The 26,812-nt window shown below is 33.5% G+C and overlaps 1 protein-coding gene across 2 annotated transcripts; it reads right to left on the bottom strand.

The window, feature by feature from the left end:
* Nucleotides 1-216: 216 nt before the first annotated feature.
* Nucleotides 217-2,260, bottom strand: LOC132902650 (osteocalcin 2-like). 2 transcript variants are annotated; one of them, XR_009657194.1, is made up of 5 exons: nucleotides 1,987-2,260; nucleotides 1,262-1,322; nucleotides 1,074-1,133; nucleotides 542-974; nucleotides 217-507 (listed from the first exon to the last, which is right to left on the bottom strand). XR_009657194.1 is itself a non-coding variant. In XM_060948595.1 (4 exons), the coding sequence occupies exons 2-4, from the start codon at nucleotides 1,311-1,313 to the stop codon at nucleotides 799-801; spliced, it is 288 nt and encodes a 95-aa protein (XP_060804578.1). In that variant the 5' UTR covers nucleotides 1,314-1,322; nucleotides 1,987-2,260; the 3' UTR covers nucleotides 217-798. The 2 variants fall into 2 exon arrangements, 1 of the variants encoding a protein (XP_060804578.1); XM_060948595.1 differs by having other exon boundaries at nucleotides 217-974.
* Between the last annotated feature and the right edge of the window lie 24,552 nt (nucleotides 2,261-26,812).

Genomic DNA, 26,812 nt, shown 5'->3' with positions numbered 1-26,812 from the left:
TTTTCAGGAAGGCCAAAAAACTATTTCAAGTCACATCAAAGCTTTTTTTCGCATTTTGTCTTAACAATAATTACATGTTATATATATGTTTGGAAAGCTGAAAATGCGTATTTTTAGACTTTTATGTATATTTGTCAGTTACCCTACAGCTGACTTTCTTTATAACGTTATATTAGATAAAAAAAATAGAAAATAGAAATAAAACAATTAGTCAAATAATGTTGCAATATATATTTTTTAATCAGTTTAATGAAATAGTTTAGCAAACAATAATGAATATAACAAAATTATTATTTATTATACTTACATTATTAATAAATCGTTACTTTAGATAGTTTCTCTATCTCAAGCTCCGTAAACTACACTTTACACTTTAATCTAATGAGAGACAATTTGGTACGTTAATAAAATATGGCACATAATCAACCCTATAATCAATACCCGTACAGTAATAATACTCGTAGTAACAAAAAACACAACCTACAATTATGAGAACACAAAAAAAAACTTAACAATCTTTAAAAATCTTCGAAAAAAATACCTTATTACTAGGTATTACTTCGCTCTTCTATGAAACTAATAAAATTTTTGTACTTAATGACATAATCAATAATCCTCTTATCAATAATACCCTTGCTAGTAATCTTAGTAAAATAATCACAGCCTACAGAACATACTTAGTAAACAACACTTAATCATTATCTTGGAAAAGACTTTTATAAAATCCTTCATAGAACTTAGGTATATGATTAGACTTTAACAGACTTTTTAAATCAGACTTTTTATTTTCACTTAAAGCTATTGGTCCCAAATAAGCAAGTCTTCTACAAAGCTGGCTTCGGAGCCTTCTATGATAGATACTGTATCCGATGAGGATGATGACGACGAACTGGAACTCGATGAATTTGAAGAATCTGATGACGATTTTTCTTTAGAAATATTGTCTTGTATAGGATTAGCGCCATGAGTAGAATCTGAAATCAAATATAAAAAAAGCGTTAAAAGGTTATGTGTATGATAAGTCATTTATCCTGCAAAATTAAAAGAGAAGGTTAAAGCCAAAGACTACTTACGTATTATTGAAGGCGAAACGGTAGGCTCAATATTCTCTTTCTCTCGTATATTATCGGATTCTGAAAAAAACAATTTGGTCAGCAACATAACATCGACAAAATTAATAATTTTAAATTCATGTTTAACCAATTATTAATTATAGTTAACCAATAACCAGTGATGAATCTGTTATTATACTGTTATTTACCTTCGTCCTTTAATGCTTTTGCCAAATCCAATATTCTGTCGACTCTCCTCATTATTCAAGCCTGAAAGTGTTATTTTAAATATGGACATAATCAGTAACTAAGTGCTAAGTACCTACATACAGATACAACATATTTTTGTCGCAGCTAAGAGAGCAACATATTTATGAAGTAGAATATACCATTATAATTTCAAACAATGCTACATTTAGATACTTTTAATGACACGATGTAAGACATTATCATCATAAACATAGTTACAATGACAATTCGTTCTATTTAAATTAAACCAAACAGTATAATGCAAACAAATTGGTTTCTCAAATATGGTAATTAAGTTAAATAACGGTTACGTTGTTTTAAATTATAAATAAAAATCTTTTGGAAAAATGTTGAATAGGGTAATATGGCAAAATTAATCTCTATCTTACTTAAATTACAAAAAATATCAAACAAACAAATTATTAAAAACTGCAACAACTCATAATATTACAATATTTTTTTATTAATGAATTTGAAGACTGTAATATTTTTATCTGATATAAGGTGGCAAATTAAAATGTATCACTTTTCAAGATAGTACTGGGTATTTTATTTGTTATAAACTGAAATGTAACATTATATTACAAATATAAACCAACTACAAGATAAATTGTTAGGACAAGTATTGTTATAACAAAAAATATTACATTTTATAAGAATAATCTTGAATGGATAATACACTTACCTTTTATGTATTAGTGTCTTATTTCAAGTTACAACGGTTTTTACGCGGACGACAAACACTACCGCTCGTTTCAATGTGACACGTAACACTATTCAAGGACGTGTCATGCGAAAACTTGCTTAGTAATAAACCGCCACAACGCCCTCACGCGGACATTTTTGTAACTAAAGTTACAACGATATTTGATTTTGATAGAGAATTTTAATATGGATCGAGTGGTTTACTTAACTCAAAATCACGATTTTTCGACTTGTAACAGTATTTGATCGGATGTGCGATATGTTTTTTGTCCATATTTTAAGTCTTATTATGTATTTCCATGTTATAAATATTTTTTTTAAGTAAATACTATACAAATACACATGTCACTATTGAAATCTCAATTAAGCCAAACAGCCGAAGTCGTTCAAGACTGTTGGCTCTGTCTACCCGCAAAGGATATAGACTTGATTATACATACATATGTATGTATGTTTTAAATAAAAAATATAATTATTTTATTGTGGAACTAAACTTGTATACTTGACTACGTACAAGAAACTTCTAGTACCTACTCGTATTAGATCATAATCTTACTATTTGAATGTAATCACCAGACATGCTAATATAAATGTTTACTTTTCCAGTCGATGGAAACTACTGTCATTGAGTGACCTCCAATGTACTAAGACCAAGAGGCATTAACTCTAGATGTGCATCGTCACTACATGATCTCAACTGAAGGACAAATTTTCAAGTATTGTTAATGCTTTGATCACACGCAATTGTGTTCGATAAATCAATATTATTGTCTGAGAATGAGGTGTCAACTCAATATTTTTAAGCCATCAGCAGAAATGTTGTGACATAAGTTTAAGATAAGGAATTATATAAATTCCCCGAGTAAATGCTATTTTGAATGTAAGTACCTAACGTTTCTCCATACCTAATCTACTACCTATCTATAATACCTTAGGTATTGTAATCCATATTGTACCATGGTAAATTTTATAAGTTATACCTATTTTTCTGTATATTCTCCTTCATATCTCCCGGTACAATTTCTCCAAAACGCATTTCAAAAAGGCATACTTTTGATCTAAGGAACTGATCTGCAGAAATGGTAAGGTAATGATACATCATAGTTATGACTTCATCCTTTTCAAGGATTGTTAAGGATGACGAAGATATTGCGATCCTGGCGACGCATTGTCAGGATTTTATTGTCATTTCCTTAAACATAATCCAGACGGAGCCACCTTTATTATCTTAAATACAATTTCTAGTTAAAAAATTGGTGTTAGATGGATCGCAGGTATTGCTTTGAAGAAATTCTCTTTTGATGACGTCACAAACATGATTATTATATCCATTTCTTTCGGTTTACAAGAAAAAAATTATGCCATAACGACGACCGTAACGACGGACCCAAGCAAGGAGATCCTCACTTAGTCAAAAAGGTTTTTACACAAAGAAGTCTGAGCTCCACAACCTTTAAATATATGTAATTTCCACTAAAATTACATACCCACTTGAAATGTGTTTATTTGTTTCTATATAAACCATTATTTTAAAATATATGTTAAAACATAAATCACACACAGCAAATTTTATAGTTTGCGCTCTAAGCTTGACATAAAAACTATAGTCTCACCAAAACGATGCGCAGGCGTTTTGTTGTGGTCATCAATGATCTCAGTAAGGTGAATGCACTCTCCATTCATATGATGATATCATTGCATTACAATTTCAAATTAAGCAAAGGTATCATATGTAACTATATTTTTTTTGTTTCATTAAATTATCTAACAAACAATTATTTTGTCTGTTCAGCTCACTGAAGTTCTTTTATCAGTAGTGAAGTTTATTTTCACAGATTTTTGAATAGAATAATTAATATACATATAATTTGATTTCATTGGACTCAAAATAATTTTTCATCTTAACCTGGCCGAGAATCGATATGACTCAGAGCAAGAATTTCATATGATTTCCGTTAAAAAAGGGAATATGAGTGGACTTTTGTATGGAGAAATATTTCCTATTATTTCCTCAAAACTATTTGGAATTCTAAGAACCAGCTTCCGGAAGCAATCATTAATTTTAAGGGCACAATAGGTAGTGAATGCGTCACCACACCATTAATTCATTACGAAAACGTATGAACATACATTTTCACAAAAATAAGTCACTATCGAGTTATTTAAACCGAGGCGTTTGGTGCTCCAACAACCCTTCGTGGTTTAGTTGACCAAGGAACAGACTTAACAGCTTAAAGGCGTCAAGTAGCTAGCGACAGGCTAACATCAGATAGAAGCCGGTCGTAAAATCATATCTTCGAAACTTTATGTTTCTTTCATAAAGATGACTCCCGACGTTGATGAGTCACACTCAGGTAACACCCAGGACTATGCTCCGAAGATAACTAATTAAAGAGGATCGATAGCACAGACAAAGCCAACAACACTTTCACCTTAAAAAAAAGTTTAACGCTTTAATTGTGTAAATACTAGTTCTTACCTTAAAAAAATTAAATTTGTGAGCTATTGTATAAATGTTTTGTCTATATTGATGTTTTGTTCCCATGTACCGAATATGAGTCATGCCGGTGTCCAATCGGTAATTAGCTAGCCGGTTGAATGGGCTGTTTACTGTTTTTTAATGAGTTGTTTACTGCAATTACCGCCTTCATGACTAATCTAGATAAATTTCATTGCAAAATAGTTATACAAGTACTTTTAGATGGGGAAAGATAATCTCTCAAAATTGTTATGAAAATTGAATATCTTTCGCATTTTCTTAACCAGAATCTGTTACAAATATGTTCTTTTTATTGTCTGCTCATGGGTTGCTTTTTATCACCCGATTTAAAAAAGTATTTTATAGTTTGGCAAATTTGAAAAATAGTCTACTGTTTTTTTCTAAATAAGGCGTCGTAGCGTACAAATTATTAGACGGGTCAAGGAAGCAAACCACTAATTATAGTTACTGAAAGTATATGAAATAAATATTGGTCGTTCTGTGTGCTTATACAAACGGATCCATATACCTGACCCTTGACATAAATAAACTCCAGATAAGGTGTCGTTGAAAATCATTAAAACAGCGAATGTGCCCCGGGATCACATATGGCCCGGATGCACGTGGGCATGACTCATTTTATGGAGCAGGTGTACACCATTAAACGTTTACGTAGGTACGTTAAAATGAGTGTATGGTGTAAGTTATCAACTTATATTTATACCTTAAAAATGAATTTTTAAGAAAAACAATGATATTTAAGTTGTAGTAGAACTTATTTTAGAGGGCTGGTGTTTATTTTACCGTTGTACTTTATGAACTTATGTCATGATATATTTTTTTTTATGGACTTGGAAAGAGTGTGGCTCATGATTTATTTTTCATGATTCAAAATCAAAATAGGTCCGAAATAGATCCGATATCATTATTTTACTACTTAATACCATCTAAGAGTGAGGCAACTCATAAACCGTTCTCTTTTCATCTTGACTTGGCCGGCGTTTAAAACTGACCTTGGGATACTAAAGGCAAGCGCATTGTCACTGAGTCAGTTCGTCACTTATCGCTTATAACTCGTGACATAGGGGTGCATTAAGTATAACTCGTAATGCATTAGGGTAGAGCATGATGCTCAGAAATTTGGTCAAGTTATGTGTCACCAGCAATTAAAATTCAGTGCAAATGAGTAATTTATTGCGACTTTTGACCTAATATTTAATGATTTCGAAAAACATTTCCTTAATCACATGACTCATAATTGTTTTGACCTCTAATTTTTTTATTAATTTAATACAAATCTGAGAGATGGTCATGGATGGATTTTAATATTACACTATTTGGTCTTGGAAACCGCGCTGCAGTACCTAGTAATTAAGTTGTATATTTATTTATTTCGCTTGTACAAACAAAACTGGAATATTGCTACAATTCAAAGCAAGAAAGTCACTGACATTCTTTGCGAGGCTTCAAATCTATGGGATACACCAAAAAGTAGCTCTCGAATGGTGAAAGAATTTCTGTAATCATTTGAATAGTTCAATAGAAAATCAGTAGTCTATATTTTCTAGACGCACAAATAGTTCTGAGTAATAGTTACAATCTGTTACATAATACAATATAACTTCAGCGCAGCTGAAAGTAGACGTCATGGCTGAAAAACCGGTGTCAAGTCTAGCGACTTCGGGCGTCATTGTGATGTCATGTAGGGGAAGCCTGTATGACGCACGCGCATGGTAGTGCAAAGATTCGTTGTATGTACTAACGAGCAGATAAATGAATGATTAATGATGTGTTGGGAGGAAGATAAAATATATTATGATTTGGAAAAATGTTTTGTAAATATGTGCGTGTTTATTCTTAATTTTTGTTTGTGCATGTGAGAGAAGATGATATTTTTAAAGACTGTCTTATAAATATTAGTACATAAAAGTTATACTATATTTATATGTAGCACCTTTTAAATTAAATAATACTTAAACTACAATAGTACAAAGTTAAATAACAACATCTTTACATTCTCACTATGAATACTAAATAAGGCATTTTTATAACACTAGAACCGGATTGAAATCCTGATATCAAGGACGCTTTAAAACGCCAAATTTGTTACGTCACCTAAGTAGTGAACTAGTTGGACTTCGAACAATTTCCAAGAATCCTCTTACAGTAAAACGGGATAGAATTTAAATCACCTCCGATGACGACAAACTTGAATTCTTTTCACTAAGCTAAGCCCCGGCTCACCTTAAAATGTTTTATACGTAAATTCTATATAACCAGAATTTCATTTAGAACAAACATACAATGTTAACTTTTTGCTAACGCCTGAAATAGGAGCATCACGACAAAAAGAACTCAATTGTTTCTCGAACGTTCTACTTATCTAAATGATTACGAAACAATACTTGCGCGTACACAATGACACACCCCCAGTAGTTTTATCCATACAATGACGTGTCCCAGGGATGACTGAGTCATTTTTTACGAGTATTATACAAATGAGTCACAGGACCAGGTTCTACCTGAACTATTGTTTCAATAATTGATGATTAATATTAATCATTAATTAGTGCGTGTAATTTTAATAACATCGTACGTGTAGGTAATTGAAATTCTTCCCGCAATGCCTAGTCATTGACGGACAAGATGGTCTGGTGAGTCAGACAGAGTTGAGAAAATTCCAGTGCATTTGTGAGACGTGATTTGAAGTAAGAATTGCGGTACTTCATTGATGTATGACTAGGCGTCTGCTACTGGTTTTTGTATTTACATTGCACATATTTTAATTTCACAAACACATTGAAGTAGTCGTTTATCGATATTTTCTGAATCGTAGTTATGTTTTTGTTTTTTCTTGATTGATCGATCGGTTTCATGACTATGGAAAGAATGCTATGTGCACAATTAGAAATTATAGTTGGAAGCAAACATTTTGTTTATGTACCTAAATTATTAGTTATAAAATATATGCATTTTTATTTTCTATGAAATTGCTGCCTTTGTACAAAAATAAACTTAAAAAGTACGATTAGCCTTCTTTGGCATAGGTAATCCGCAGACCCTGAGAGAGTAAAGTCCTATATGAGATTTAAAAATTGATTTGACTATAGATTATTTTATCACCGCAATATATTTTTAAATTTCTACAGTCCCTTTTTTCTTGGAATTCACAAATGACATTGGTCAAAAGACTACACTGAAAAGTCGCTTTTCTTCTTCAAAAAGCGTCAGTGTTTAACATGATACGATGTACGATGGAACTATGATGTGTTAAGCGAGGATCAATCACATCCTCGCTTAACACTTCATAGTTCCATCATCTCATTACCCAAATCAACACTACTTAGACCTGACTCATGCAACTTAAAAAGGATACGTTGATTCAGATCATGTGGACGAGTGACCGAGTTCGTTACACCATCATCAAGTGAAGTTGAACGACTCATGACTCACATATCAAAGGAAAGGTCGTGTGACTTGAATGGGATGTATTAAAGTCTCAAGTGTAATCATTTGACAGTTGAGACGAAATTTTTGCAGGTATGACTAATAGGATATGGTCAAATTGAAAGGAAGTGGCCAGAAGGCATCATTCCAGATTAACACATTCAGATAGTAAAAAAAAAAATATTAAAATAGTAATCAGTTAAAACGTATTTTATCATTATTATGAAATTTGACATGATATTGCAACATTTTAAATCATTCGCAGTTATTTATAGATAATACCAAATGAAATTCTAAGAAATATTAGATAGATAATTACCTTTTCAGTAAATGATTTCATAATTATTTTGTAGCAAAGTACTTCTTTTTTATTTTTGAGGTAGTAATAACCTTATAAAAAATCATATTAAGATTCTCATTCATTAACATCTGTATGATATAGGACTACATATATTATCTCGATTACTATGATGATGTTAATGAAGCGGAAGATGTAAGCAGGCAAGTGAAAAGCATAGTCTCTGCCTACCCATCTAGTAAAGAGGCTTGATTTTATGTATGTATGTTCTATGCATAAACTGAATCTATTTATAATCTGACTAGCTTTCCGCCCGCGGCTTCGCCCACGTGTAATTCGGTTATATATAGCGTTTTTTAATGATCTCGACAGGGCTTTTTCTTCCACAGGCTGAAATCTTGTTACAACTGGAATTAAATATAGCCTGTGTTACTCAGGGATGATGTAGCTTTCTAATGGTGAATGTTTGAAATCGATTCAGTAGTTTCGGAGTTTATCGATTACATGTGTAAACAAACAAACATATAAAAAAATAGATTGTTCCTCTTTATAATATTAGTATACATACAAATCTATATAGAAAAAGTAAAGCGAGACAAAATCATCGTCTCAAAAGAAAAAAAAAACAGGATTTATAGGACGAAGAGGCCTTACAGGATTTCCTTCTGTTTAAGTATTTGCGTCTGATAGTCATCATCCCATGTGAATGAGCTGATGATGGAAGGTACAACTCCTCAACGGTTAGGAGTTGAAAGAAAATTCTTACGAAGTTATACGTACATGTGAGGCTATTAGGTTGACCTGATAATAAAAAGTAAATCTCATTAACGTTAAGAATTTAGGTGAAAATGGATGCGGACAAATTTCGTCTCTTCACTTGTTTCCTTTTAGCTGTTTGTTTGGGTAGTGTTAACACAAAATAGGGATTTAAAGGCGTGATTTTATTAATGTTATGCATGTATGTACATAATTATGTATGTTATTATGTATGTTAAAGAGACGACTGAAAGTTGTCATACAAAGTCTTTTTTTTTAAGGATGGGAAATCATCAAATGACCTCTCCCGCTCTAGGTGGAACGGAAGGGAGTGTCAGACTTTTACTGACTAAAACCCACCTCGTTCCTTCAGTTGCCCTTTGCGTTCCGGGGCCACGGTATCTCGTTAGAACTTTCCCGCAGCCCCGGCTTAGTTTATCCCGTTTCCCCCCCTTGGGGGTTGACATTTCAAAAATCCCTTCTTAGTGCTCACTTATGTTACTAAAGGAACCTCTGTTCAAAATCTCAGACTCCTATACCGAGGGGTTTCGGCTGTGTTAATAAATCAGTCACCCAATCGCACCCCCTAAATCACGATTGGAGGGTAGTTTGAAAAAACTTATAATGTCAAACATATTTACTTGCCTATGTACGTGTTCATGCCAAGTTTCAAGTTTATAAACCCAAGGAATAAGATTTTTCATAGAAACGTTTTACCCCTTTTCCCCCCCTTGGGGGTTGAATTTCCAAAAATCCTTTCTTAGTGCTCCCCTACATATCCCAAGGAACCTACATTCCAAATTTCAGCTGTCTACGACCAGTAGTTTCGACTGTGCGTTGTCTGTCAGTCAGTCACTCAGTAACGGAAGAGTTTTATATATATAGATTTAATGAATTGTGATAGGTAGTGTTCCTGCCTCTGAACTACAGCCGAGTTTGGTCTGGTCATGAGTAAAAAATAACATGTTCTTATTGGTCTGGGTCTTCAATTATATTACAATATTAGTGTACGTGTAGGTATATAACAATACTAGTACTGTAAAGTTACTATCCCATAACAAAAGCCTAGAGCTAACTTTAGGGTGAGCCCAATCTGAGTGATTTCATTTAATTGTTTACAACATCGGTTGGTGAAGGTATTGTTAAACTGAAAACTCTTTGATCAATGGTCATTCACTTTTTTTGATACCTTGAGGAAGTTCAATATACTGATTACCGAATTCAATATAATGATTACCGAATTCAGTATATTGATTACCAAATTTAATATATTGATCAGACGTCAAGAAGAAAACTTACCTTCGGGGCTGATATCTCATGAAAAGAGCTAGGGCGGGGTGCTGGACCGGCTACGCAGTCCACAGGCACGCTGTAGTCAGCGCATAGGGCAGCCTGGAGACAAAAGAAACAAAACTTTTAGAAAAATAATTTAATTTATTGGTATCCCATAATGCAAGGTAGTTAGGAAACCCGACTGTTAAAAATGTTATTGTATTTCAGGTAAGGTAATATAAGGATCTCTGACTCATCTTGTTAGATCAGCCCCCTTAGATAAGTGACAACCGATCGGAAGTTTCTATATTACAAGCCACTAACGCCTTAGATTATTACACCACTAGATGCCGCGTAGCAGCTAGAATAAAAATATTGATCTATTTTATAAGCGATGATTGTATGGTATAAAGTCTGTTATTACTATATATATACTTATACTTATAAAGTCTGTCCATCTAGTGATAAATTTATCTATGACAATCGCTTTGACGACTACGTTTTCGTTTGTGGATCTATATTTAGCTAGAGGGGCAGCCCTAATCTTTTATATTTCAAATGCATCTACACTTATACAAAAAAGGAATAGGTGACTGCCTTATCTACCAATGATAGTCAAAATCACTTAACAGATTTAGCTGTACTTCGGCATAACTATAGATACAAACGACGCAAACTTCTGCAAATCTCCGGCTTAAAGGATATATGTACATATACGTTTTTCACCTACTACTTCGGAGTATATGACTAATTTAATAAAAAAAAAAAACAAATAACCCTCATCTTACTTGAGCTAGTAAGTTAACTAAGTACATAATTCATAATAGGTTATGACAAAGCTTAATGACGTTTAGTCACACGGGCTTTGATTACTCATCAGGTTTTTGATCAATTCTAGAAAATAAATAACGTCATGAGATAAAAGTGGTTTGAAGAGCTTACTAACCCACACAATTATTATATAAGCAGTTTAGTATAATCATCAATAATGTGCCGTGTGGTTCCCGGCACCAACACAAAAAAGAATAGGACCACTCCAGCTCTTTTCCATGGATGTCGTAAAAGGCGACTAAGGGATAGGCTTACAAACTTGGGATTCTTTTTTAGGCGTTGGGTTAGCAACCTGTCACTATTTGAATCTCAATTCTATCATTAAGCCAAATAGCTGAACGTGGCCGTTCAGCCTTTTTAAGACTGTTGGCTCTGTCTACCCCGCAAGGGATATAGACGTGACCATATGTATGTATGTATGTATGTAGTATAATCAGAAAATAATCTACATGAACCTCACATATAATTTGGGCTTTTTGAAAGCACTTTTCTGTGCGTTGTCTGTTTGACGTAAGCAAACTATTGAATGAAAGTTAATGCAATCTAGCTTTATAATTTGAATTGATCTTTAAGTGTTAAAAAATTATGATCTCACTAAACCTGAGTATATACTTAATATTTTACCAAAAATATTTACGAAAGAGCAACGTTCGCGAGCAAAAGCTAGCTTACTCGTATATTGCATATTACTTGTCAAAATAACCGACGTCCAATATCGAAGCCTTCACCTAGGCTGTCTGCATACCTCAATATCAGAACTATGCGCCCTCAACCACAGACAAACTATGTATAGTTTGCCTAACGATCCACGACATTATCTTTTATGAAATCTCCAGCTTGCTATTTTGAATTTTAAATTTAGAATCATATTCTTCAAGGAATCCTGAAATTGTGAAGCTTAATGAAAAAGCTCATTTAGTTTCTGATTTGCCAGTTTAAAAGCTGAAATATACAAACCAGTGAAAAATTACACATTTCTTGTCTATTTTCCGAATTCACAATTTTTTTCGGATTCCTCTATTGTATACTATAACATTATTTTTATCTGTTAAGATAATATTCAATATACGAGTATCGATTTATAAAACTGGTATACTCGTAAGTATCATTAATCTGTCACACTATATTATTACGTTTACGTCTGTATGCTGCGATTTTTCTCCAATTCATCCACTGGTTGTCTGAAAGAATTTTCTATAAGCAATAAGACCATCCATTGTACTATATCTTAATACTTGCTGTTTCCACAACATTGTTTTTTTTTGAGTGCAATAAAGAGTTATTCATTAATTTAATAATAATATAAAACATTTTTGGAAATAATAATAATATAAAACATTTTTGGAAATTCGTTAACAATAGAAAGGGACATTCCTCAATGCCTCAAGTTATGCAATTGGGTGATTCCTCTTCCTCTAATGGCCGAGATATCTGTGAAATGTTTTCGCAATATTTCGGATCAGTGTTTCAATCAGATTCTGAGGAGGGTGAATCATCCATAAATCAATCCGGCCGCAGTAATGAGTTATTCTCGAATGGAGCGATTAGCACATTGTCTCATATTAATATTACCGAAAAAGATATTATGATGAAAATCAAACAATTGGATGCCAAGAAAGGTCCTGGGCCTGACGAACTACCTCCGTTTTTCATAAAAAAATGTGCTAATGAGCTATGTACGCCGCTCTACATTTTATTTAATAAATCGCTAACACTGGGAGCCTTCCCTAAACGATGGAAAATAGCTCATATCATTCCTGTGTATAAAAGCGGAGATAAGTCTCGTTGTGAGAATTATAGACAAATAAGCATCTTGTCATGTCTTGCTATGCTTTTGGAATTGTTGGTTCACAATCAGTTATACAATCATTTTAAACCAATCATATCTGAAAGGCAGCATGGCTTTGTGAAATCGAGATCAACCGTGACCAATCTTCTTGAATACAAAAACTATTTATGTAAGAGCTTTGCGACAGGTGGTCAGGTTGACTCTGTCTATACAGACTTTTCGAAAGCCTTTGACAAGGTCAGTCATACTCAGCTTTGCATCGAACTTGCCTCCTGTGGTATTCACGGTAACCTCTTGCGATGGTTGACGTCCTACCTAGACAAAAGAAGCCAGCTGGTGACCTTGAGAGGGTATACTTCATCTCCCATTGCAGTGGCATCGGGTGTGCCGCAGGGGTCACATTTGGGACCTTTACTCTTTGTTGTGTTCATTAACAGTCTTATCGAGCGCCTATCTTGTGAATGTCTCTTGTACGCTGATGATTTAAAAATATTTAAAACTATTGAGAACACCAACGATTGTAAATTGTTACAGAGAGATTTAGATACCATTTCAAATTGGTGCAAGGAAAAACTTATGAATCTCAACATAGGCAAATGTTTCGTCATAACATTCACTAACAAGTGTAATAAGATTGTTGTTGACTATACTATTGAAAACCAGGTCCTTAAAAGATGTAATGTTGTCAAAGATCTAGGTGTTATGTTTGATGACAAACTGACTTTCAGAGCACATTACGACCATATAACAAAAAGAGCAAATCAGCTCCTTGGGTTTGTATTCAGATCCACTAAAGGTTTTAAAAAGCCTCAGTCAATTATATATTTATTTAATACCTTGGTCAGATCAATTTTGGAATACGGCAGCCCAATATGGTCACCACACTACAAGGTACATGTGGATGAAATAGAGCGAGTTCAAAAAAAGTGCTTACGATTTTTATGTTATCGTCAACATTTGAGTCGTACCGCTCTCGATTATGAGGCAAGACTATCAATGTTTAACATACAGAAGTTGGAATCACGCAGAAAATATTTTGATTTTATTTATTTGTATAAAATAATTCACTCTATAATTGATGTTCCTTCCTTGCTCTCTCAACTATCTTTTAACACTAGATATAGCAACCGCAGGGCTAATCGAACAAAACTTTTCGCTTTACAAACTTATAAAAATAATACCTCATTTTATAACCCCATTGTTAGGATGGCCCGTCAGTATAACGAGGTGATGTTAGATGACCCTGAATTTGATATTTTTAATTCAAAACTTGGCTCCTATATTAAAATAGTCAAAGACATCCTGTACTGTGTTACAGGAGCATAATAACTAGGGTACCTACTTAATAACTTATATATTTAGTTTCCTTTTTTGTATTAAATTCTTCTTTTTTGTATTAAATTTGTATTGAATTCTTCTTTGGGTTATCTCTTAGACCGTAAGAATTTTCTCGATTAATTGTTTTTTGTGTACACACATGTTTTGGATTGCAACCCGTTTTTAATATCTTTTTTTTTTTTTTTTTTAATGTAATTTTTGTAATAGTTGTTATCTGTTTTGTGTGATAATAATAAATAAATAAAAAAAAAAAAAATAAAATAAAATTTAAACATTAAAATATCTACACAGTTTCACTAAAAATATTAGGTTGGCGCTATGTCTGTCGCCTTTTAAGTACTTATTTATCAAAAATCCTATACACGTTGCAAAAATATTCAACACGGAAAGTATGAGGTTGTTATTAAACTTTCAGCTTAACAAATGTGTTGCAAAACAAAAGGCAAAAGTTTTCTGTTCCTGCGATATAATTAATGGCCAGCGACGGTTTCATTTCGCTAAACAAAAAGATAATTGCGTCCAATTAATTTGAACTCTTTGTAAATGAGGGTGGATTCCCTTTACTCGGCCTTTATTGGTTTCACAAAATAATGAAAGTTTAGACTTTAGCGAATTTTTGATAGTATGTTTGTATACTCGAAGTATATATACCATTTGGTAATGGTGGACAATGAATGTTCATATTTGAAGTGATAATTGAAGATTGGCAGGTTTAATGGAAAACTGCACTTATTTAAAATACTGAGACTGTATTTTGTTTTTTACTAATTGCATTTTTACGCAATAATAATAAAAAACTACGTAATACAATAACTTTGTTATTAACATTTCACCAGTTCATAGTGTCACGCCAATAACTTATAAAAAGAGATACATTTTTCTTAACTTTTTTACGTGGCCAATGTATTGCAAACAAAACAAAAATCCTCCTTGTACTTTACACTCTTTCGGAAATACACCAATTAATTTATCGTCAATATTATAAGAAATCTAAATTCGATCGTTGTTGACTAAAAAACCTTTTATTAAATTAAATTGAATTAAAAATTAATTGAAAATTTTCAATTAAGTTTAAAAATATTCTTCATTCCGCTTAATGGCCTATTTTTTGTTATTTTAAATTAAAAAAAAATACAAATTTTATAGCCTAAGAGCTAGTGAACCCTCCGAGTAACGTTGTTCCTGTAAGGCTAGAAATTTGTAGAGTGATGATTCATAGCACACCAAGGCCAAGAATCATGACCTGGCAGGCATCTGCCCTGCACGTCATCAACACTTTTATTTCTTAAAATGTAAAAAACATAGGAAAAAAAAACTTCCTGCTGTAAGCTTCAAAATTTAATATCATCTATTTTATTTATTGATAATTATAAAAAAAAATTGCCAGGCGATTAGAGTAAGCAAAAGTACCTGCCAGGTGCATCGAGAACTGCACAGTTTAGGAAGAAAAATAAACTTTCTTCTGTAAAGTTGAAATTTAAGTATATGTTTTAAATGATATACATTTAGAAGAAATGTGTACAATGACAGGCGGTTCTGAACAGCATAAGACATTGCCAGGCGAGGGTAAAGATGCTAAGAACGTGCGAGTAAGAGGCGTAACGTAAATGCATGTAGTGTCAGTGACATGTAAGAAAATTAAAAATTATAGATGCAATATATTTTACTAATTGTTATGTAATTTACACGTTTTTTCATATTAATTATCATCATCATCCGACACTTCTTCACTACTACTTTTTTTATCATCACCCGACTCTTCAATATCGTTTTCCTCCTCTGAAAAAATATTTCAATAAATTAATAATGTCATAAAGAATGGAATATCGCGTTCAATTACATAGGACTGTATATTGAATCTTATTGAATCAAATAACTGTATATTACCTGAAATGTATTCTACAGTTACAAATTCATTCATTCTTCAGAAAAACAAAAAAGCACCAATCTATATCTATACATATAATAAATCTGTAGAAGGGTCAATTCTGTACATTGAAAATATTGAAAAAATAAATAGCAATAAAGGAGTGTTACTGGATCGATACCAAACCCAAATATGTGATTAAAAAAATTTTTGTCTGTCTGTCTGTATGTTCAGGCGTCACGTGAAAACTAACGGTTCGATTTCGATGAAACTTGGTATAATTATACCTTATTATCCTGGGCATAAAATAGGATACTTTTTATCCTGAAAAAATACGTAGAAAAAGAATCTTAATTTTTGAGTTTTATCCACAGACATTGTTCTGTAGAGCCGCGAACACACGTTGCGTTACCCGCAGTGGATGAAGCGCCGTAACCTGTAGCGCCGAAAGTCGGCTTTGGCTTGAACCGTTTGCGGCAAACGCGGGCTGCCGTTCTTATTGGAATTAATAATATTATATGCGTGTAATAACCCATGGGTGGAATTTAGACAAATTCTGCCGGTGATACCACGAGTGCCGTGTGGTTCCCGGCACCAATACAAAAAAGAATAGGACCACTCCATCTCTTTCCCATGAATGTCGTAAAAGGCGACTAAGGGATAGGCTTGGGATTCTTTTTAGGCGATGGGCTAGCAACCTGTCACTATTTGAATCTCAATTCTATCATAAAGCTGAACGTGGCCATTCAGTCTTTTCAAGACTATTGGCTCTGTCTACCCCGCAAGGGATATAGACGTGAACATATGTATGTATGTATATTGCATCTATAATTTTTAATTTTCTTACATGTCATTGACACTACATGCATTTACGTTACGCCTCTTACTCGCACGTTCTTAGCATCTTTACCCTCGCCTGGCAAGGTCTTATGCTGTTCAGAACCGCCTGTCATTGTACACATTTCTTCTAAATGATATACTAAAACATATACTTAAATTTCAACTTTACAGAAGAAAGTTTATTTTCTTCCTAAACTGTGCAGTTCTCGATGCACCTGGCAGGTACTTTTGCTTACTCTAATCGCCTGGCAATTTTTTTTTTATAATTATCAATAAATAAAATAGATGATATTAAATTTTGAAGCTTACAACAGGAAGTTTTTTTTCCTATGTTTTTTTACATTTTAAGAAATAAAAGTGTTGATGACGTGCAGGGCAGATGCCTGCCAGGTCATGATTCTTGGCCTTGGTGTGCTATGAATCATCACTCTACAAATTTCTAGCCTTACAGGAACAACGTTACTCGGAGGGTTCACTAGCTCTCCAGCTATTATGTTTGAAATGTTTTTTGCTTAAATGTCGTACTATGCCAACATGACAATGTGACTTTGGAGTTAAACTTCCGTACCCTCTTTATTGTTTTTAATCGGATATTTAGCCGGCTTGTTTGTTGCAATGGGAAATAGATTTTCTTTTCAGCAGACGGTCTCTGAACGGTTGTTTAAAAGATGGTACCTAATTTATATACATTTGTTAGTTTAACAGTTAACATGGATCTTAAATAGAATTTAACTCTTAATTTGTAAATGTGTTATTTAATGGATGATCACATCGACATAATGATATTAATGCTAAAAGTTGAATGCAATACTAACAATTATGATAGGTGTTGAATTACATTATAAGTTTGGCGCAGCAGATATCAGGTATCTTTGCTTTAAAAAAATGTTCTTTTAGAAAATCTTAATTAAGAAACTGCCCACTCGCTTCACATTAAATAACCCGATTATACCAACATAATCAGATTATGACGAGACAAACGAAGCGTAAAGATAAATTAGGGGACAAAAGAAAGGTTGTTCCCCCACTAATTATTTATCTACTGGCCACGATGACGTGCGCATGATAACAGTAATTACAAAACGATGTCTCCCTGCCCTCAGAGTCTTCAAGTAAGATGTTGCCGGAATGCTATTTATTTTAAACTAACTTTTCACGGGGGAGCGACCTTGGTAATTGATAATAATAGCCTGTTACTTCTGATAATTTACGGTGAAAAAAAAAAACATTGTGATGAACCTGCACATTTTGACAACTAAAGTGACCTGAACATGTGACTTTGGACCAGTGGTGGCAATCTTGCCTGCAACACTTCTCGGATTCGATCTTGGTCTGGTCAAGATGGAAAACCAACTTTTCCTATTGCTTAGGTCTATGATATTTATCAATTGAAATACATGTTGTAAAATTTTAAATATTGTACCGTGTGATTCCCTTCATTTTAGAATAGGACCATTAATTGAATCTCATTTCCATCAGTAAGCCATACAGAACGTGGCCTTCCTGTCTTTTCAAACTGTTGGCTCTGTCTACCCCGTAAGAGATATAGCCGAGACTATGTATGTATGTAATGTAAAATTTTGTCTGGTTTTAACTTTGAGGCTACCTCAATCATAGCCAGTGTATTGATTTATGAGCAAAATGAACTGAAGCTATGACGCTAAGATCCTCAATGCAGAGTGGTTTCTACAATTTCCTACATGGTTTCCATGATTTTCCATATATCGAGCCTTGACTGATCGCCAGTCACGATAATCATTATCTTCCACTCGTGTGAACCTACTCGAGTTACATAGATAAGGCGTGTCAACGAACTAGCGGCAAACAGATTATACAACGTGAATCATAGACAGATAGTGGTTGTGCTGATAACCCACAAAATACAGGGAAACTGATGAAAGAAACGGACAAATTATCATGTGTCCTATTTTATTCAAATAAACATTACGTCTTAAGAGTCTGGCTATAAGATCATCAAACAGCTGAAGGTACTTTTTTAAGAAATACTTAGAATAAAAAGAACTTGACTAAGCCCACGACTCCACACGCGTAATACGGAAAAACCTGTTTAATTTCTGTCCCTATTGAATTTTTAGGGACATCTTATCATAGTCCTTCAAGAACGCACATTTAAAATTTCAGCTTTCTATGCCTCATAATGTCGGTGTGCGTTGCCAATCAGACGCAGTCAGTCACTCGGCATTAGACGTTTCTTTTTTTTTATATTGATTGAAGTATGGCAGACTCATGCAAATCTTGTCTAATAATTTTATTCTTTACAATTTTTTATCATTGATGTGTACTTAAATGTATAATCATAATCCTTTCTTTTATGCTGCAAATACGATGTAATCAGGTAGAAACAACCAGTATTAATTCGCCTCTATTGCTTATATCGTCTATGGCCTATGTCAAAAAAATTCTAATAAAATAAATTTATTAAAAAAATCCTTCGCCTCTATAAAGTTTATCTCATCTATGGCAAATCCTAACATACTCTACACGTGTAGGATTGTCGTGGTGGTAAATACTAAATTCTGGCGGGCAAGCGGACATGACTTACAGCCAGATTACTGCTTTCTGTTTGAGCTGGCGTCTAGGATTTGTACTGGCTTGCACCTGGAATTTATAGGCCTGGAAGGATTTATGTATACTAGCCCTATACTATGTTACTTGGTGAATATTTTAGGTATAAAAGTTTCAAGGTGAAATATTATACCTAACAATTTTTTGTCATTCTTTTTTGCTAAAAAAACTTTCAATCTTTTTCCTTGAAAAATAGGGATTTTATAGGAAATTATTTTATAGGTAGGATCTACCTATAAAATAAATTTAATTCGTTCTTGTTCGTATGAAATTGCAGAACGTATGCTGTAAAACCTTGCTGCAAGATTTCTGAACTAAGGTAAGGTCTAATTAACTAATTGTTTATTTAATAACTGCCTTTAAGATTAAGCTTCCAGAATTTAGTATCCAAATATTTTTCTCTTGCTTTGGACAATGATAATTTTATTAAAAAACTTAATGGACGAAACATCAATTACAGTCATTAGCTATGTATTCAGAGGCAGAAGCTTCTGTGTGATTTATTAATCGTCGTTTAAAAATCTAATGGGCTGAAATCTGAAAAAAATTACTCCTGTTATTTTTATCTTTACACAAAAAAGACTCGTAATAACATTTGCGCGCAACTTGGCTTGCGGAAGAATAACCTAAAAGTTTATCGAAAATCATTAGGTATCTGTATGTCCGCAAAGATAAATACTTTCGATTTATCTTATGTACGTATGCAAAATTGCTCCTATAAGTGAAAAGTTATGATATTTAAAATTTTATTATCTTAGTTTAATCATAACACGAATGGAATCCACAGCGTATAGGCCCAAGCCACATGTATATAAGCACACAACACAAACACTAAGCCACACCTGCCACACAGTGCATAGCTGAAATAGTAGACAGCCTGAAATTTAATTAACTACCCTTGTGGCTCCCTCTTAGCGAGGTTTAGATGGAACTAGCCATGTATGTTTTGGTACTACTGATAGATTTAATACATAATATTCAGGCTTATTAGAAATTGCTTTAGCGATAAGTTCCGCTTTTCTCCCTTATGACCTGTTTTTTGGTGTAGTAAAGAGTTTATTTATCTATCTTATTTGTCATAATGCTACGGTTAAGACTGTGAATTTCCTTAGATTTCTAAAGTTCTTTTGCTATATAATTAAGGGTTCTCCGAGTTCAGACTTTTAAAAAGAAGAAAATATCATAAAAAAGAATATTTTCTTCTTAAAATGGGAACAAATTTCAAAACAAAGACTGATTTATTTATCGACGTCAATTCAAACGATAAACGCTTATTCGATTTTATTGAGCTGTAAAATATTTGTGGAATCGTTGTGAACAAAAGAAATAGAGGTAGTGAACCTCATCCGCTTCAGATCCAAAATAAATTGGAGTAATTCAGTGTTTAAAGTATTTATTTTAGAGTATAATATGAACAATATCTTTCCTTCATATATAAGGATACTAACTAGTTCGCGGCCCAAAAGTACCTATGTCCATCTTAGTACTCCTGTATGTAAAATTTATGGAGATCAGTTTGGTTCTTTTGACGTGAAAGACGGACAAACAAACACACATTAATTGATAAATGAAATTAAAGGACAAATACACTTTACCATAACGCATCAAATGTAAGGTAAAGGTAAAGGTTCTGTCAGAGAGGATGTCGACCGTAAGACAAATCATTACTTTCTTGTCTGCAAGCCTTAAGTTTTCAAAAAAATACTAAAACGAGATAGATACTCGTATTTATAGACCCTGTTTGTACACCATAAAAAAAACGTTCAATTTAAACAAACTTCCGCAAGATAAACACCACGGAGGGGAGTCTAAATTACTATCCAGTGACCGCACAAACGCTAGACCTGGGCCATTGTCATCAAGCAAAGCTGGGGATCAGCACTAGTATGTAATCTCGATGGACCTGGCACGTGCCATTGTGGGCAACTCCATACTCGGGAATGGTCGTGTTGATAGGCTGAAGCGATTGGAAGTATAATTTTTCTTATTGGAAATGGATATTTTTGCAGAGTTCTAAACATGCTGATTATTTATTTTTATTTATTAATATATACATATTATGAAAATCAAGAATAAAAAATTGATTTAGAACTTAGATTTAGTTAAATGTCGTGTCGTTCCCGGCACCAATGAAAAAAGAATAGGACCACTCCATCTCTTTCCCATGGATGTCGTAAAAGGCGACTAAGGGATAGGCTTATAAAATTGGGATTCTTTTTTTTAGGCGATGGGCTAGCAACCTGTCACTATTTGAATCTCAATTCTATCATAAAACCAAATAGCTGAACGTGGCCATTCAGTCTTTTCAAGACTGTTGGCTCTGTCTACCCCGCAAGGGATATAGACGTGACAATATGTATGTATGTATGTATTTAGTAGAAACTACTTATTTGCAAAAAAAATATTCCAGTAGGCCCACGACAGGAAAACGATGTTGAATACCTTGGTTTATTACGATGATGAATATTTTTTTTGTGAAATGTGTGTTGATATAAAATTATTTTAAATTATATAAATAACCATGACCTCAAAAATGCTTCAATATCTTTTATAAATAAGTTCTATATAAATATATTTATTTTCATGTACTAAAACTGTACTGAAATATGCAACATAGATAGGGTATTGATTTCATCATATTATTGATAGCAGACTAAGATTAGATATAGAAATTACACGTGTAGTGATAATTCATTTAATTTTTTTAAGTGTTCGTAATATAATTTATCATTTAAGCCTTATTATATTAATGACTTGTAGCTGAGTGGTTACCGGAAGAAAAAAATAGGTCAGATTTTTCAAATTTATTCATAATAATTCAGGGAAATAAAGTGGCGAAAACAAATTTTTTCAACAGAATAATGTCTTCCTTAACTAGGTAGCTTGTCAATGTAGTGTTTTCTTGAATGATAGACAGAGGCTACACCTTTCAACTTAAAATTACAGCTAGTTTGAACCACAACGATTGATCTCTATTTACTTTCTTTTCTGTTGAAAGACGTGGTTATAAAAGAAAGTAAATAGAGGCTTGATTAAATATGATGATGATGAAGACCAGCGGGGTTTTTCATCCCACGCTTTCTATTAGAATAAGACCACTCCATCTATTTCCTGTGGATGATGTAAAAGGCAACTAAGACAATAGGCACATTCTCCTGGTGCAGCGTTCACCTGATTGCGGAGGTCAGAAAAGAGTCACTTCGTGTAAAAAACTGACTCACCCAATCCAGCATCATGATACCCGGGCTCTTCTCAACAGAGGCAAATATGTGAGAAAGAAGATAGAGAGAGGCAGAGAAAGAGAGAAGATATGTTTTGTCAACGATAGTAAGCTCTATTGACTACCGCTATCACTTATAACTTGAAACCTACTGTTATAACCTGCATTGCACTGACACATTCAATCAATGGCTATTTATGGTTCGCTTAATATCAATACAGATAATGAACCGGTAGACAAAGGTATCTCTATGAGTTTACTATGACTATGCAAAATCATGATTAACTTCTTTGAATCAACGTTTGAAATTACAGTCTACAAGGCGTGACACTTTAACTTATTTGTAAATTTAATATTAAAAAAGAGTATTACAAGTGTTTCACACAAAATATATACTTATAATTAGAGTTATAATGAAGAAATTACATTAATTATGTGTGTGGTTCCCGGCACCAATACAAAAAAGAATAGGACCACTCCATCTCTTTCCCATGGATGTCGTAAAAGCCGACTAAGGGGTAGGCTTATAAACTTGGGATTCTTCTTTTAGGCATCTTAAAGCCAAATAGCTGAACGTGGCCTATCAGTCTGTAGGCTCTGTCTACCCCGCAAGGGATATAGGCGTTATTATATATATGTATGTATGTATTATATTAATAATTATTGTTAGCTATACCTCAATTTACTCTTTATCGATGCATATTGCAAAAATAAATACGCACCTATATCGATATACTGATATAGATCTACATATGTAAAACCAGAGATGTGTATAATTAATCTATCGAATGCACAGACCGCAATTAACTCCATTATTAAGCCATACAAAACAGACAGATATAGCATTGGACCCCGACTACAGATTCATCGAATCTAATTTCTAATTACAGGTATTCCTGAAATAAGGGTGATGATACACCGTGGAAATTGCGCCGTACCTGTGCCGTTGCCGGCAACGAAACCGCAAGCACGGTTATCACATTTAATTACCCCGTACCTCGCGCCGATCGCATGCAATCATGATTTAATAATGGCTGCAATGGATTTATCTCGCACAGCTGTACCTATTTGCTTTAATAATTCAATTGTTTTATCAGCATGCATTTGGTTGATGCTAACGATGATTTGTTTGGGCACTAATTGGGATGTTCGTGTCTAATTCTGTTGTAATGAATATGAGTTTCTGTGCAGATGCACATAAATTTTCTGTTATGGTACTTTATAAATTATGTTTTTTTTAGTACATTTACATTTTGGGTTCATACTTTTGTTGTTTATGTTTTAAATTACAAATAAATTTTATAGAAACTTTCATTTATGGTACTGATTAAATAGCAAAATAGATATCGTCAATAGACCTATAAGTTTTACTACACAACAGTACAAAAACGAAGATCGCAAATGTTTTATTCATGGATGAACAGTATGTAAGTAAAAGAGTCATGACCCAAAGGGTAACAAGTTGAAACAACTTTAATTTCCGGTAAATTAACATTTCGACAGTGTTCGCCAGCCGGAAGCGGGACGTGCCCTTTGCATTAATGTATACTCGACTTTATTTAAAACCGTTCGATTTTTGAATTAATTCATAAGTCTATTCGGTTTTATAATTGATAGCTGTTGATTTTATTTATATTGTATTGGACAGCTCGGCGCTGAACATAGATTTTCTTAGATCTATATTATCAACAAAATATTGATGACCACTCCATCTCGTTCCTTTGGATGTCGTAAAAGGCGGCTAAGGGATAGGCTTATAAACTTAGGATGCTCCTTTCAGGCGATGGGTTAGCAACCTGTCACTATTTGAATCTCAATTCTGTCATAAAGCCAAACAGCTGAACGTGGCGTATCAGTCTTTACAAGACTGTTGGCTCTGTCTACTCCGCAAGTAATCTTTGTATATATGTATGTATATTGATGATTGTGGATGAACCAAACAGGGAAGTGAGAAATGGGAAGATTATGTTTACCCCTCCGGTAAATAGACGTGTTATGAAAAATGTTAATTCTTTTATAGCTTGAAGCCAACATATGTATGTATGATAGCAATAAAATGAATATAGGAGTACATAACATACTCGTAGCCTTTAGTGACTCTTGTCTCATCTCTTTACCTAAAATAACCTAAATTAGGTACTGCTATTAATCCCATGTAAAATAAGATCTAAATAAGGCCTCCATAGCTCATTAATATCGTTATCATTCAGCGTCCCTATAATAGTCAAACCCTAGTTAATCTTAGTATGCCTAACCCCACGCCGCAGACCGCATTCAATCGGCCCTCTCGACCTCAGACTGTCTGCCGATCCCTTCGGACGTGGTTTTAATTCCGCACATGGAAAGATAAGAATGGGCTTCGATGAAGGGTCACTATGACCAGTAAAGGGTTAATTGCGCAGCTTGTATCAAATGATTTTCTTATCCAGTGAATTGGATTTCTGTTTTTTTTTTCTTTGAATATATTTTTTTATAATATATTCTCTTAATACTCTCCATTTATTGACAACAAAAATGCACTTGTGTAAAACTGAAAATTCCCGGTTAATTACGTAATTTGGAAAAAATATTTCCAAAATTTCCTGAAGGAATATCTTCCTGAAGGAGTATTTGAGTAAAAAAACCTTCATGTCAAATTTTAAATCTCTGAACCCAGCGGTTTCGACTGTGCGTTGTCCGTCAGTCAATCACTCAGTACCGGAAGAGTTTTATATACATACTAGAGGCCGCCCGCGACTTCGTCCGCATGGAAACCCTATCATTCCCGCGGGAACTCTGGGATAAAAAGTAGCCTATGTGTTATTCTGGGTCTTCAGCTACCTATATACTAAATTTCATGGTAATCGGTTCAGTAGTTTTTGCGTGAAAGAGTAACAAACATCCATACATCCATACAAACTTTCGCCTTTATAATAGTAGTAGGATAGGATAAAGAAAGATACTTGTATCCTGTTTCTTTATCAGACTCCGAATTCTATTCTGAAGTCAGCAACTGATATTAAAAAATCATACTAAAATGTTGTAGAGGTAATAAATATTACTCTTTCTTATCTTAGTTTTTCCTTAGTCAGTACTGTTGTTCAGTGCTGTTGCATTCCATTCCAATTCCAAGTTCCAGACTAATTCCAGACGAAAATCTTCACGGGCCGGACATCGGAAGACTTTGAATTCCCAAGAGATCAACCTTTGGAATTGAACTGAATATTGCAATAGCAGAGATAACATGAAAAATGAGAATATTGAACTGTGTGATTTGACTGACCAATATGCTCCCTGGTGGAATATTGAAAAGTATCTGAGAGGAATTTTCTTCAATGAATTATTAACTCTAGTTTGTCACTTACGAAATTTAAATAGGCTTATTTTACTTCAAGCATCAGGGATGAGTCACAATATTACTCATAAAAAAGGTTATGTAGTGCATGCTTAGTCAAAATGTTAAAATTATTGCGGTTGTCGGAAAACCCTTTTAAGGTCAATATTATTCATCATGTAAATATTACTCTAGAATTTGATTTTAGTTATTAAATGTTGCCAATAAGATGTTGTAGAGGAACATTGTTTACTTAATGGACTTCAAGAAGTAAAGTTATGTATACATTTTTTTCTAAAGAAACTTCTAAAAATTCATGCTTTTGAAAATTTTGCCATAATAGTTATAAATTGGTTAGTTACTGGACTTGCCACCCCGCAGTTCATAACAAACATGAAATATTTTCCCCATCACCGACGCATTCAAAAGCTCTTTTACCTCCGAAGATAAGTTAAAGAAACGCTATCTAAACGCGATTCATCACCTACCCTACCTACACTTAGCTGCAAAAAACCGCGAGATAAATCTCTGATAAATTATCTCTATGATAGCACATCGGCTTAAAAGTGCGTAGCTCCAACTATGATGCAAGATTATTTCCCTATAACTCTAAATCTTGAACCCACTTGGTACTAATATATATATTTTAAAAATACAACTTTACATATCCTAGCGTTTAACTATTTCAGCATTTGTAGCTCTCGGTTTTAAATCCGGTAAAGCCAAAACATAAGATATAAAGTAAAATGATGTCGAATGCTTTTACAGCA

This window comes from Amyelois transitella, chromosome 16 (assembly GCF_032362555.1).
Source record: "Amyelois transitella isolate CPQ chromosome 16, ilAmyTran1.1, whole genome shotgun sequence".
NCBI classification, from domain to species: Eukaryota; Metazoa; Arthropoda; class Insecta; order Lepidoptera; family Pyralidae; genus Amyelois; species Amyelois transitella.
The sequence above is the reverse complement of the archived record's forward strand: the minus strand, read 5'-3'. Positions and strand labels throughout refer to the sequence as shown.